Raw genomic sequence first — 15,433 nt, 5'->3', positions numbered from 1 at the left:
TGTTTTTCTTTCCTCATTTACGTTAAGTTGGAGAGACCAACATCTATCTAGGAGAAGCCTTGGCCAGTGGATAATGGGGTTCCTAACCTTTTAGGGTATCACTAGTGTTGAAAGGGGACATATTTATTTAAAGCATGATGCTTGTTCTTACTCTCTGCATATTTATGTGACTTTTTGGTTTTAATCTTTAGTATTTAGAAAGGGACTTCCAGTAAATAATTGCTAGCGTTTAGGTAAAGCAGTTTGTGTACAAATCCTATAAATATTCTCAAACTAGAGAAAGAACCTAAGTGTTTAGAAAAATCAGGTTGAGTGAAACTCACGTGCCTACCAGACTCCTTTAAAATGTGATTTTAGAATTTGGTGCTGAGGGGCCGGCCCGGTGGCACAAGTGGTTAAGTGCACACGTTCCACTGTGGCGGCCTGGGGTTCGCCGGTTCGGATCCCGGGTGTGCACCGACGCACCGCTTGTTAAGCCATGCTGTGGCGGCGTCCCATATAAAGTGGAGGAAGATGGGCATGGATGTTAGCCCAGGGCCAGTCCTCCTCAGCAAAAAAAGAGGAGGATTGGCATTGGATGTTAGCTCAGGGCTGGTCCTCCTCACAAAAAAAAAAAAAAAAAAAAAAAGAATTTGGTGCTGTGACTGCTGCATCTTCAGGCCGGTAATGTCTCATCTGAAGAACTTAAAAAATAGAGCTTATATTGTTAATTTTGGACCAGCCCATCAATTGCACTATCGTCCATGTTGAAACTTTGGGGGAAAAATCTGTCTGCAGCGGTATGAAATATGGAGATCTGTGTTACAGAATAAGCCAGCTGCTGTTTTAATTTTAACTAATTTCCTCCAAGAATTCTGTGTTCACCGCACAAGAACCAGAATTTCGAGGAACCTCTTAGATTTGCACATGGGCGTGTAGAGGTAAATTCCTGCCGTGTCATGTGTCACCCAGCAATGCTGTGGTGACCAGTTTGGAGTCAGCCCTGGTCGCAGTGTGTCGGGAGGGGCTGCCCTCGTGTGTGGGGGCGTCTGGAGCAAGGCTGGTGTACAAACTCAGCCGGGACCAGATGGGCCTCCTCCCTCGGCTTACAGGATGCGTGAGGTCACATTTTCTGGCTTTGGTTTGTTGGCATTGGTTAGAGAACATTTGGAGTTGGAGACTGCAAGGAGACTGAGGATTACGTCCCATGAATTTACTGTACTTGCATAGTTGGGGCAGTGGAACAGTTGGGGACCCATTATGCCAGAATTCCAACGTGATTTCACGAAGCTTTTGTCTCAGAATTTTTGGGTTTGGGAACTTCCTGATGACCTCGTTTAACTAAAACAGTTGCGTTGCCCACCCCCCTCCTCACCCTGCTTTGCTACTTTAAAATTTTTCATTAAGCTTTACTGTTTTAACTTTAAAAAAGAAAACTTTACAGTATGCAGCATGGTAACTTATTTTTATTGTTTTGAATAGGGAACTCCTGAATTTGTAACTGCAGCAGACTGTGTGCATTACTTCGAGTGGAGGACTACTGCAGCCTGCAAGAAAGACATCTTTAAAGCTAATAAAGAGGTGACAAGGGGACTTCAAGGTTACAGGCTTGCGAAGTGCATTCTGGGACCCTTAAGATTTGAAATACTGACACAGATCTTTTGGAGTGGAAACATTTTTCAGTTTTCAAACTCCATTTGAGCAGAGATACCACGTGATTTAATTGTTGAAACGATGTTGGGTGGTTCTTATTTTTAGGACAGGGCATTTAAAATATCGCAGGACGTGATTGGAAGTAGGATGGCTCACCAATCTAAGGCAAATTACTTCTTGGTTTCTGGTGCTGTGTAACTCAGTAACTAATGACTGTGGTCGAGCTTGGGTTTAGATTATTCATTACCTGCAGGTGCCATCTGCTCAGCCATGGGCTGGCTTCTGGATCCAGGCCAACTGTCCCTAAGCCCTTCACCTCTCTGCCTGCTGACCTCAGAGACCAGATAACTGTTATCGTTACTTTAACTCTTTCTCTGACATTGGGTCAAGTCATTCTTGGCAATTTAATGCAGCATCCTCTTCCCTTGCTTTGAGGCTCTGAGGCTGGCTCTGCCACATGGCTTTCCCCGGCAATGGAGGGGAGCAGACAGCGGTTCCCTCAAACACCTCTCCCCTCCCACCACCCTGGGTCTGAAAGATGGTTTCCTGTGCTCACCTAGACTACAGTCTCTGTGGATTGGTTCTTCTCACTGTTCCCACCACCCTGGGTCTGAAAGATGGTTTCCTGTGCTCACCTAGACTACAGTCTCTGTGGATTGGTTCTTCTCACTGTTCTCCATTAGGTTTCTGTTCTGAAGAGTTGAGTTGAAACACTCTCTTAGGCGCTAGGAACTGACAAAAGGGAGTAATCAGTCATTTTCAACTGACGGCCTAATACCATGCCGTTTAAGAAGGGCGAAAGAGATGTTTGTTTTTAAAAAATAAAACCAAATCAAGTTCTGAATAATAAACTAGCACTGATTTTTCAAATATGACAATCTGTAAAAGAAGACAGTTTGATACGGAGATGGAAGAGGCAAAATGCATGAAGGAGAGCATGAGGAATGCTCAGTGAGAAAAAAGGTCCAAGTGTGGAAGGAGTTAGGCCTACTACAACGACACTGATATTTAGGAGATGGTGTCTAATTTAAATTTTAAAACTTGGGTTCACCTGTTTGCTAGGACACAGTGAGTGGCAAGAAAAGCATCTCAGAACCGCAGAGGGGTGGCCTTCTGGAGACCCCAGACCTCTGCAGGCCCCACGCCTGTTCCCGCGGGCCCTGATTCTTCAACCCGAGACTGATACCCATTTTTCCTGTTTTAACTGAGCATCCTCTTCTTTTGCTTTGCTGACCTGATAGTTGTGTCTCCTGTCACCTATGGAAAAATTGCTTTCATCAATAAATAAATAGCCACTTGTTTCTGTTTTCTTTGTGTTTTGGGTCAGAAGTCACAAAGTACAGCCTGTGGGCCAAATCCTGCCCCTGGCCGGTGTTTGTGCAGCCTTAAGAACGGGTTTTACATTTTTACAGGATTGTCCAAAAGCAAAGAATACACAGCAGAGACCTATGTAACTCACAAAGCCTAAAATATTTACTCACTGACCCTTTACAGAACGAGTGTGCCGACCCCTGTTCTAAAGTGTTTTTTGGGGTGGGAGTGAGGAGGTATAGTCTCTGTTTTTCTCAAAATGGTGACGTTTAATGTCTCTTAGGAGCTGATGTAGAGATGCATGAGAAATGCTGCATTGTGTTCTCAATGCTCGTCTCTTGAGATCTGGTTGACAGCTGGGCTTTATTCGTTCAGTTTTCATTTATTGAGGGCCTCTTGTGGGCTAAACAGTAGGAATGTGATTACATTTTGAAAGGATTCTTGCTTTCAGCAAGCCCGTAAACTAACGATATGGAGGGCATATCCATATTCAGGACCTGAATTTATTTCTGCTTTAGGTACAGATAAATTAGACAGGAAGAACTGAAAAGCATGATGGCTTCTGAAAAAGCAGAGCTGTCACCGTTGGCAAATCATAATAAGGCATATTCCCTTTTCTCTGTCTTCAGTAGGATCTGATCACACCTTACAGGCTATGGTATAACTTCAAAAATTAAATGCTTTTTGTACTTGCAAACACTCACCATTTCTTAAAAAAAGAAAAATCCAGATTTGATTTAGTATCAGTGTGGTCTTGATTTCCACATCTTACTGATGTCTCCTCCTTTCTTTTGTTTTGCTTTGTTGGATTTAGAATGATTTGATGGGCAAAGATTACGGTAGCTCCAAACAGTGCCTTTTAAAACTACCAGTATAATGCTTGTTGGGTGGATTCTGACAGGGTTATTTAGATAATAATTTCTTTAAAACTTTGTGGACATACGTCCCCTACCATAGCACTTTTGGGAACACAGAAAATTCGGAACTGGCATGCTAGTGGTCTTAGCAAAGTGACATAGATATGGTTGATATCCATACACCGTTAACAAGGTTGACTCAGTGTGTGGTGTGTGAGGCTGGCGGGGCCCTCTGTCCCTGGCGGCCTCATCCCTGCTCTTATGAATGTCTCCATTGCTTGGCTCAGTGGAGCAGGAAGCAGAACTTTCCCCAGGAGCCTTGACTGTTTTTCCGATGTACGCTCCAGTTCTGTGAGGCACTGTGCTGGGCGTGTCTTCTGTTTCTTCCTGGAGTAGAGAGAGGCCAGAAGTTGCTAACTGCATTGAGCTGTGGGGCTTGCTTACTGAAACCCCTCAGGCCTTTCGGTGAAGCTGAGCTAGTTTCAGAATTACAGTTCTTTCGGCCGTGGCCCCCATCCCTTCCTGCCCTCTGCCAGCTTGCTCCCTTTCCTTCACAGGCTCTCATTTTGTAGCTGGAGAGGTGCTGCTCGTCTCCTGTTCTAACCCGTCAGCCGAATTGCTCCCTGCCTCGAGTTAATGTATTATCTTGCTGGAGGATGGCAAGCTTTAGATATGCAGGGTTGTGGACACTGTGGTGACTTTTCAGTGGACCCTAATCACAGTCTGCAGTTACAGCTTTCTTTCGTTTTAATGGCCTTTCTGCGGATGTAGCGTTAGGCATGGCTGAAAGTGCCAGCCTCCTCAGTTAGCGGGCTCTCTGATCAGCGTTGGAGGCCATGGGAGACTTGGCTTTAAGGATCTGGCTGAAATGAGTTCGTGTGTCCCCTGGGGCTGTGAGGAGGTGCAAGCTATTTGATTTAATCTGTTGGCTCTCCATGAAGTCTCTGAAAGCAGGCCTGGGGAAAAGGGCTAGTGGGTCAGAGCATTCCTGCAGGGTGAGAGCATCTTTCCAAGAAACATTTCAAAGCTAAATATTAAGCAGTTAACTTTTGTAAGTAGACCTACCAGTCTAAATGGCAAAATTTTAGGAAAATTGTCCATAGAAAGTGATGAAACCAACTACTTTGAAATGATTGCAGAGAACATGAATTTTTAGAATATTCCTTGGCAGGGGCGATTAAAAGGATACCAGTGTATTATTTTGGAATTAAGACTTACAGGAGTGTTTCAAAGAAAGACATAGCAGTAGACGGTGTTAACTAGGTGACCAGGGCCTTTTTACTCTTGGACACATCTCTGGGCTTGGACGCTTTGCCTTCACAGATAGGCAGAGCTTTTAAAGCACAGGGTCGTGCCAACTGTAATGGGTTCCTTGACATTTTAAACATAAGAGGCCATTAGTTCATAGAGGTGAGAGGGTGGTCATAAGTTAGAATCCAGTTAAGGGTGGATTAGATGCCCAGAGGAGAGACTTGTCTTTGTATGTTACTGAGCAGGTGTTTCATGAGCCCCTGTTAGGTTCTAGGCATTGTCCCAAGACTTGCTTAGGGCCACAGCGGTGACAGAGCCCCTGTCCTCAGGGAGTGTATACTCAAGTCAGCAGGTGGCGGTGCCTGGTAAGACACGTCGGTGCTATGAAGACAAAGGAGGCAGGGGAAGGCACAGAGAGAGGTGGAGAGCACTATTTTAGATGAAGATGTTAGAAAAGGCCTCACTGAGCAGGTGATGTTTCATCTGAGACCTGGGTGAGGTGAGAGGGAGCCACGTGGATATCAGGGAACATTCCAGATGGAGGGAGCATCCAGTTCCACAGGGCTGGGCTGCACCTAGAGGCTGCATGGCTGTGTGGAGTGGTCCATGAGGTCGGAGACCGCGGAGGAGCTGGCATTCTATTCTCAGTTGATGGGAAGCTGTGGGGGGGTTTGAGCTGGGAGTGATGTGATCTTATGTAATTTTAAAAGAGTTGATCTGGTGGTTGTGGAGACATGGGCTGGGGGTGTAGGGGGCATGTAAGCTGGAACCAGGGGACCAGTTAAAAGAGATTGTCGCAGGCAAAGATTACGGCAGTTTGGACCATGGTGGTAATCGTGGAGGTGGTGAGAAGTTGATTGATTCAGGATTCGGTTTGAAGGTAGACCCAACAGGACTTGCTAATGGTTTGGGTATGGAGTGTCCGGGGTCCAGGATGACCTTAAGGTCATGTCTGAGCAACTGGCTGAATGATTGGTCTGTAGTGAGATGGGGAGCACGAGGGTTAAGAGCAGGTTTTGGAGGATAAATTAAAGCGTGTTTTAAATATGTTAAATTTGAGATGCTTTTTTATATCCAAGTGACAGTGGTAAATAACAACAACAAATAACACTTATGTCAACTTACCAGGAACTGCACCAAGAGCTTTATAAATATATTAACTCGTTCAGTCCTTATAGCAACAGTATGAAGTAATTACTAATATTATTCCCATTAGACATATGAGGAAACTGAGGCACAGAGGTTAGATTGGCTCATGGACATATTAAGGGTCTCACCAGAGTTTGGACCCAAGCATTTTGTCTCCAGAGTCTGTTCATAGACACAGTTCTTCTGAGGTTGGCTGTGAAGTCTGGAGTTGAGGGAAGAGGTCACGACTAGGGACATGCATTTGGGAATCATTGGTAGGTATTTAAGGTCATGCACGAGATCACCAAGGGAATGAGTGTAGACAGGGAAGACTGAAACACTTGTCAGCCTTTGCTTTGCTGCTTCTGTCATCAGGGCAATCACTGCCTGATAGAGACCCTAAGGAATGGAGACCAAGGTTATATGGCATTGGTCATAGGCTTTGCTGAGCCACTAGCCCCAAGAAGGTGTGTGTGGAAGACTCACTTTTTCTCTTCCTCTCTTCCAGGTGCCATGCTATGCATTTGATGAAGAGTTGAAGAAGCATGATTTAAACCCACTGATCAAGATAAGCGGTGGTTACTTGGTGGATGACTCTGACCCCGACATGTCTCTCTTCATCAACGTTTGTAGAGACATAGGTCTGAATCTTTGTGGGCGTGGGGGTGGTGGTGTGAAGGATTTCCTAGGAGACTTCAGTATCTTTGCCCTCCCACCATATTCCTATTTGAAGATGCATGTCACTGATGAGGCCCTCAAAGAAAGCTTTTGTCATGAAAGATATTCTCTATGCACATCCCGACCCCTTGGCCCCCAGTCAATTCTGATCCCATCGCAAATTCCATCCGAACTATTGGTCCGTCCCACTGTGTTCTCTCTGCCAGATACTTTGGGTTTCAAGATTCTGCAGTAAATCTGACTCCCCATGAGATGGAGAGGAGAATGGGTTGATTGGGTGTGCTGGGGTGCTGAGATCTGCTGGAGCAGAATGGAGTCAGAGTTCCTGGAGGGGCCGTGGTCAGGAAGGTCGCTCTTGCTGGCTGTGTGTACCTACGTCCCTTGGCTTTGCAGGCTGGGTGGAAGGGAGAAAGGGATGACCAAAGGCCTCGGGCACTTGGCCATGATGCATATTTCAACCCAGGCTGACTTCTTGCCTGGCTTTCTCCGTAGGTGCCAGAACTGGTGCAGGAACCTTGGGTGTCTTTGCTAAATTAACTGAAGGCTGTAAATGGTCTTTATCTAAAAAGGGTCACAAGAAGTTTTACTACGCCTTTGCATGTTCTATCAGTGATTTCTAAAATCTAGCTTGATGTTCCCTCCAAGGGCTATGAGTTGTTAGTCCCGGCGGCCAGGACTTGTCTTTCTGCTGTGGTAGCAGTGAAAATCATGAGTAAATTTTGCCTGGAATTAACTAATAAAGTGATCATTTTTAGTGTTTTCCTACATTCCTTTTTCTCACGTAGTACAGAGGACTTTGGCCTTAGAAAAGTTTGGAAAAAATTTTAAATATAAAATCAATACATGGGTAGTAGGCACATGAATGTTAATTTATAATTATTCTTTAAATTGTATGTCTGTATTATATACCATTTTTGTTTATTATTTCTAAACAGTTTTAAAAAGTGAATATACCACATACATGGCTCACCAAAAGCGACCAGTGATAGTTTTAGATTTTTTGTGTCAGTTAAAGTTATTCTTTTGTTCTCCAAGGACAGCTTTTAATGTTCTTTTGGAAAAAGGCAGATAGACAAATGAGTTAAATAACACAAATTTAACTTTGTGTTAAATGAGTCTGTGACTCAAATTTGAGTATCAAGTTGAAGAGTTATAGATTTTTGAATTCTGAAATAATATGCCATTTTAGGTTTGGAAAACCTTTAGATTTCTTAGTCTTTTTATCATTTTGAGGGTTATCCTAATTCACTGGATATATTCTTATAAAAGTTTTTTCTACCCAGTTTACTGTCAGTTTGAGTTGAACTTCAGTGACTTTGAGTCACACCAAAGGTGCCCCAGTTTTTGCCCAGACATTCTGCATCCCCAGGACATTGCCCCAGACCTCAAACTGTGTTTGAAAGTGACCCTCAAAACCTCAGAAATTGCAGATTCACTGCTGTATGCTTAACTCCTTGCACACCCAGGGGCACTTGCCTTACACTTTTTCTTCGGTACATCGAGCAGTCTGTCTAGTGTTGTGTCACTGTGAGAGCAGGGGCCCATGTTACCCCACATTCTCCATGGGGCCTAAAACTGCCCATTAGGGAGATTTCGCTGTACAGGCTTGAGACCTAAAGGTTGTCTTTTCTTTTCATCAGCTGGTGCCTCCTCTCAGCAGCCAGGAGAAGATATGGTCACCCTGCCCCCTTGGATTGATAAAGCTTTAATTAAAGCCCAAGCAGAGTGATATTTACTCATTTGTGGGGGAGCTGTTTTTTGAACCCCTGTTGTGTGGTAGGCACTGAATGACAGCATTGACCACACAGAAGTTCCCTTTCTCCTGGAGCTTGTAGTCAAGTGGAAGGAGATGCATAGTAAATAAGTAAACCTTATAATGTGTAAGATAGATGATGATAAAAGGGATGCATTGTAAGGGACACTCAGCTGTAATTGTCATGGCTGTTGCTGCTGGCGGTCCAGAAGGTCTGGGCGTTCTTTTCTTTAATCCTCCCCCAACCCTGTGAGGTAGGGCACTGGCGATTGGATAGTTCTGTAGCTAGGCCAAAGTTATACAGATTGTAAGTAGTGGATCTAAGATCTGAACCCAGAATGTCTGTGGGTTCTTTCCACTAATCTACTCATCTTCCCACTAACCCACGGAAAGCCTGCATTTCTAGTCCATTTGTAGCTTGAGAGGGGATAATGCTAAAGTTAGTGTGTCTCTAGGAGAGAAGGGGGGATGTTCCTGAACTACGAATAACACAATAGTCCCTGTTTATTGGGTACCTCTTGTATACCAGGTGCAGAGTGAGCGCCATACATTCCTTCTCCCGGCAGCCCTGCAGGGCGGGTGGGCCTATACTCATTCCACTCATTCAGAGAGGTCACCAGCTTGCGCAAGGTCACGGAATGGGATGTGATCCTAGCTCTTTTTTCTTTGCAATCTTCTACTACCTTATGTTAGTTACGGAGGCTTTCAAGAATTCAATCATTTTTTTAAAGGGACCTGAGCCTAAGGTTGAGTGTGATTGCCACTCCTGACGCGTAGTCTGATTCAGTGTCATGCGTAACGTTTTACAGACTCGCTACGGGACTCAAATCCGCAGCTGCGTGCCTGTCCCGCCGGCGCCGCCGCCTGCCTGGTGAGAGGCGACCAGGCGTTCGATGTTGGCCAGCCCAAGGAGGGACTGAAGCTCGTGAGCAAGGACAGGTCGGTCTGCCGTTGGTGTTTGTAATCCTCAGCAGGAGCCTGGCTTTGCAGGGAGTTGCAAGAACATCCCTTTTCAACAGGGCCTGAGATAGTCCCTGCAAAATGACCATTCCATGTCTGCTTGTAAAGTTATTAGTCATCGCTGTGAGTCACAGGGGCTGCTTTGCTTGTTGCCTTTCTAACCCCTTGTCTCTTCGAGCGGTAAAAATGTGTATCATGATCCAGCCGTATCCATACATGTATTCAGGTCGTGAAATAATGCCTACCCTGAGGTGTGTTCTGACATTTTCTGTGCCACGTCACGCCTGCAGTTGATTTTGTGTCCGTAATTTTCTGTTCTTTGAAAACACCGTGCCGGAGGGCGAGAGGCAGGAGGGGCATTTTGCTGGCATCCTTCCAGGGCACTGAGTTTGCTTCCTGCCTGGGGCATGGTGGTGTCGGGGGAAGAGGGAGAATCTCCCTCTGCCCTTTCCCTTAAGGTTCTTCTGGCTGGCCAAATAATCAACAAGACAGGTTAGCAGGAGAAAATAATACCAAGTTTAATAACATGTATACATGGGAGAAAGCAGGGACACTGCGTTTCTCAACACAATAGCAGAAATTCTCGTCTTAAATATCATTTTCAGCCAATGACAAAGGAGGATTTGGGGGTGGGGGGAGTCAGTTACAGGAGATTACCACTAAAGCACAGTAAACAAGAGTAAGGTTTATTATACAGCCCCAAGGCCTCATCTTCCACATTGATAAGTTATTAGAAATGAGCTCACCCCCCCTTTTTCTCAATACAGAGAGGGAGATACCTTTACAAATGGAGACTTCCCTTGTAAATGATTGTCTGACAACTCCTCGCAGGGCCATCCAAAGAATGTGGCCAGAGAGACAGAACTCCCGATAAGATGGGCTTGTTGGTGCCTTTTCTATTGTAACCTCTATCCTAAATTATCTTTTATAGCAGTCATGATAATAACCCCTTCCTAAAACAGATTTTTTGGTTTTAAATTTTTTAGGCAGTTTGGGAGGGGAAACTCAAATATTTTTCCTGAGCTCTCTGAGTCCTTATTGTCTTCAGCTCGAAATAATCCGCATACCAGAGTGGTGCTTCCTGGGGCAGCTTGCCCTGAGCACCATCAGTTGGCACCCTAGTTCCCAGGGTGGGGGGGCGGTTTGTGTCTCGTAATAAGCTGTGCTGTCTACGCACGCTTTTCTCCTGCCTTTGTACCCTGTCTTGGCAGAGAGATGTTTTTCTCCATTGTGTCATGCATGACCCCATCCTGAACTTGCATCAAGAATTTTGATTTTCTCCCCATTCCAAGGGGCTTTGGTAGACGCCTCGTTGCGGCTTGCTCTAGTCTGGAACTAGTGGTGTGTCAGGGCGTGCAATTATACAAGACCAGCGCTCTAACCACTGGGCTACAGAGCCCACTTAGGGCATGCCGTTATAGATCGCACTTCTGTCCACAGGAAACACTGGAGCATAACCTTGGTGTAAAAATGTGTGGGACATGTCCATATGTGTGTCTGTGTTAGTTTGCCAGGGCTGCTGTAACAAAGTACCACGAACAAAGTGGCTTCAACCACAGAAATGTATTTCCTCTCAGCTCTGGAGGCCAGAAGGCCAAGGTGTCGGTCGGCAGGGTTGGTTTCTTCTGAGCCTCTCTCCTCTCTCCTTGATGTGTAGACGGCCATCTTCTCCCTGTGTCCTTTCCTCTGTGTGTCCATGTCCTGGTCTCCTCTTAGAAGACCAGTCGAATCTGATTGGCGGCCACCGTAATGACATCATTTTAACTTAGTCATGTCTTTAAAGACCCTCCCTCCAAATACAGTCACATGTTGGGGTGCTGGGGGTTAGGCCTTCAACATATGAATTTTGGGGGGGACACAATTCAGCCTGTAACATTGTGCTAAGAGACAGATGGGTGATTCTTCATCCCACGAGGGCTAGAGAGGACTCCGACTGTCTTCAGAGAGAAGGAAGGTCGCCTGTTGTTGGTTCTGCGGCCGGCGCCCCAGGAGCGGTAGGCACATCCCGCAGCGAGGCTGGCACGCCCGCCGGTGGCTCCGGGCTCTTCCCCACTGTGGGAGGCTGTGGCGGCCGCGCGCCCGGCCGTCTTCAGGTTAAGAAAAAGAAAACATCTTTGACTCGCACTTCGAAGTTGTTGTTTAGAGAGAAAGTGGTCGTGCAGCCTGTGGGCAGAAACCCGCTTTGCCTGCGCGGCTGGGTTTGTTTTGTTTTGTTAGATCATTTGTCGTTTTTGTTTGTTTTACTCAAACAGCTCTTCTTAGTATTTCAGTTTACTTGTTCGTTTTATTTGTTTATTTTAACAAGAAATAGCGCTCCTTGAAATCTACTTTAAATTTTGTTTTCAAATGGAAATGAGAGTTATTTTGTACTGTGGCTTCTTTTATATTTTAATATCTCTTCTGTCCCCCCTTACCCCCAAATGAGTGTGCTGAATGCTCAGGGCAACAGGTTAATTTGAATGTAATTTATACGTATGTGACGCTCTTTTCTTAATATGTGCCATCCAGGCTTGTTCTGAGTTATGTGAAAGAAGAGGCAGCCAAGCCAGACTTCTGTGACGGTCACAGCCCGGCGGTGACGATCACATTTGTTTGCCCGTCGGAGCGCAGAGAGGTGAGTGGCCTGACTTAGGATGACTCCCCAGTGGCTTGCGTGAGCTTGGTTACCTGAGTGTCAGCATGAATCTGGGGTTGAGGCCTGGGGTTGGGGCTGGGTGGAGGGTCTGGGTGCAGGAATGGGGGAGCAATAGAAAGATGCGTCGGTGGAATATCCGGGAAGACCTGCCTCCTGGGGTAGACTCTGCAGCCCGCATGGGTGAGCCTCTAGAGGGGAGAGCAGCTTGGTGTTTGCTTTTTCTCAACCACCCGGAGAGGCCTTTACATATGTTAATGTAGGATGGTGTTTTGTTCTCGCATCCCGTGAGATGATTTTAGTGGTTCATGGAGAGATTTTTAAAATTTTTGTAGTTATGCTGATTTGCATGAGTATTTGAAAAACCATACGCCTAATCCCTGACCTGTGATTTCATGGCTATTATTTCTTAGTATGAAGCAAGGTAAAAATAGCTAATGGTTTATAGAAACGTAGTGAGAAATGAGTAGCACAGGTGGCATGCAGACCTGGCAGAAGTTGTGTGGGCCAGCAGCTGAAGTTTGGAGGGTACTGATGTAGGGGAATGATGGCCAGAAGGAAGGTTCCTGCAATCTTACAGCGGAGCACTTCATCCCCTCCCTGCCTGCCTAACCCCCTTCTGACACTCGCAGGCAGATTGATTGTTCTGTTCTCTGGCTGTTTACTGGGTTCTCGTACAGTTGTAAATTCCTTAAGGAGAGGGCCTGAGTGCAGCTCGTCCTTGGGCCGTGTGCCCAGCAGTGCTACACGTGTCCCCAAAGTCTTAAGTGCTTTAGCAGATGTGGGGTGCTAATGGAAGGGGGACATCCCCTACACAGGAAGGGTAGGGCTTTCCTCTAATTTACTTCTGCCTTCTCGTTAAGAGAATGAAGTAGGAGGAGCTGCATTCTTTTGCCAGGGAACCATCCTCCCCCTCCCCACAAACAAACGTGGAATTTCCTCTGCCTTGGGCTGGCGGCTGGCCTTTTCTGTGTGTGCGGGATATGGAGTCAAAAGTGCAGGCCAGGCTGGCTTTCCAGTTTACGTTCCCAGACTTCCAGGGCCACGTGGTGGCAGCTTAATGAAGACCAGACTGTCCCACCAGTAGTCGACGTTGGTTCTGAATGTGATGTTGAGGAATATTTATTTATACTTTCCATTGTGCCTACAGATGGGAATTGAATCTTTTAAGCCTGATGAGGCATTCTAAGCTGGTGGTGGTTTTAAGTGTTTTTCTTTCTTATTTGTTCTTCATTCAGTAAGAATCATTTTATACTCTCACAATGAAGAGAATTGGTACTTTCCCTCCTTTCTTCTCCATGGGATACGAGACACTTAGTGGTATTAGATGGGGAGGCTGATTTGTTTTTAGCAGAGCTGGAGGTTCGTTTCCAGCTTCACTGTCACTGGGTAGAACTTGGGTTACCCGTGATACCTTAATACTTGAAGGTTTATGTAAGCATTTACGCTGGCTCATCGAATGCTTTTAGGAGCTGGGATTTTAGTAGACATTCATCTTGTCCTTTTAAAAAAGATCCTTTTAAAAAAGCTTTATTGAGTTTATATGCTATAAAATTCACCTGTTTTTTTTGCTGAGGAAGGGTTGCCCTGAACTAACATCTATTGCCAATCTTCCTCTTTTTGCTTGAGGAAGATTCGCCCTGAGCTAACATCTGTGCCAGTCTTCCTCTATTTTGTACGTGGGTCGCTGCCACAGCATGGCCTGATGAGTGGTGTAGGTCCATGTGTGGGCTGCTGAGTGGAGTGCGCTGAACTTGACCACTAGGTCATGGGGCCAGCTCTAAAATTCACCTGTTTTAAGTACAATTTATTGGTTGTTAGTATGTTAACAGAATTATGCAACCATTGCCACAATCTCACATTGGGACATTTCCACCCCCTTCCTCCTCCAAAGAAAACTTGTGCCCAGTTGTAGTCACTCCCATTCCTACCCCCAGCCCTGGCCACCACTAGTCTACTTTCTGTCTCTACAGACTTGCCTTTTCTGGACATCTCATAGATGTGAATCATACACTGTGTGGCCTTTTGTGTCCGACTTCTCCCACTTAGTGTTTGGCACCAAATCACTATATGTCAGACTGCCCTGAGTGGAGTGGTTAAAGCATTGATTTTGAGTCAGCCAGACAGGGCTGGACTTGTAACTCTGTGGCTTAGTAGTCATGTGACCTGTTTGTAAACCCGGCACTTAGTACTGTGCCTGACACGTTGCAGGCGCTCGGGAAACAGTTGCACCAAACTAGAGTGATGGTCTAGAAGGGGCCCAGCCATTCCTGATACTAAGACCAGTAAGATGTTTCTCCCAAGGATGATTAAAAAGACGACCCTGCCCTCCAGTGAGCAGTGACCTCAGCATCCGTCCCAGTTCACACCACAGAGGAGCGTCAGAACTCATCTTTGTTAGAGTAGTTCTCTGACGGCAAAGTGACAGAATCCAGGCTTGTGGTGGGTGGTGCCTCAGCTTTACCCAGGGGCAGGAGCAGATTTGAGTCCAGCTGAGGTGGTGCCCAAGACCCCTTTGATGATCTTAGGAAAGCAGTTGGGGACCATTTCCCCAGACGCGCACATGCACGGTGAAATCCACTCAGCTTTGGGGGTTCACGTGGCCAAGGCTCAGTAGCACCTCTGATCAAAAGGAGTGATGGACCACACACCCGTCACACGTCATGACTGCTTGTCACGGTCGTGCTTGTCAGGTGACATTGAGTTCAGGGCGAGCTCACTGGCTCAAGCTTTGAATGTGACTCTTGAAAGTGACTGGAAAGGTTGCAAGTAAATGGAGTTGTGATAAGTCAGACCATGGAAGTATGTTAGGGGAAAACACAATTCTACAACGGGAACAGAAAAATGTAGAAACCCAACAGCATACCTTTGAGCTTTCCAGAAGCAGGGAAAATCTGCGTTTGAGATGCATTTCAGAAAATGAATTTTGCTCCTTTCACACCTTTCCTGTTAGGGCACCATTCCCAAGCTCACAGCTAAATCCAACTGCCGCTACGAAGTCGAGTGGATCACTGAGTATGCCTGCCACAGAGATTATCTGGAAAGTAGAAACTGCGCTCTGAGCAACGAGCAGCATGACATCGCCATTGACCTCCAGCCGCTCAGCCTGGGCCCAGGTGAGTGGGTGCCACAGAAATAAGGAAGTGGGGGCGGGAACAAGAGTGCAGGGACCGCATTAACCCCTGCCGCTGGGGTGGGTGTTTCAGAAATACAGGTTTAGGTTCAGCTGAC

General features: G+C 46.0%; 1 protein-coding gene across 1 annotated transcript in view; it reads left to right on the top strand.

Annotated features, from left to right (window-relative positions):
• The window catches only part of IGF2R (insulin like growth factor 2 receptor), a 117,392-nt gene that overhangs the window by 30,791 nt on the left and 71,168 nt on the right, over window positions 1-15,433 (top strand). Inside the window, exons 4-8 of the mRNA XM_087425066.1 lie at window positions 1,462-1,560; window positions 6,688-6,820; window positions 9,420-9,549; window positions 12,079-12,184; window positions 15,156-15,318. Of these exons, the coding sequence (XP_087281192.1) occupies window positions 1,462-1,560; window positions 6,688-6,820; window positions 9,420-9,549; window positions 12,079-12,184; window positions 15,156-15,318 (631 nt within the window). The remainder of the gene's footprint in view (window positions 1-1,461; window positions 1,561-6,687; window positions 6,821-9,419; window positions 9,550-12,078; window positions 12,185-15,155; window positions 15,319-15,433) is intronic.

The sequence above is a fragment of the Ceratotherium simum genome, chromosome 38 (genome assembly GCF_057802395.1).
Source record: "Ceratotherium simum simum isolate JZ-2026a chromosome 38, ASM5780239v1, whole genome shotgun sequence".
Lineage (NCBI taxonomy): Eukaryota > Metazoa > Chordata > Mammalia > Perissodactyla > Rhinocerotidae > Ceratotherium > Ceratotherium simum.
The sequence above is the reverse complement of the archived record's forward strand: the minus strand, read 5'-3'. Positions and strand labels throughout refer to the sequence as shown.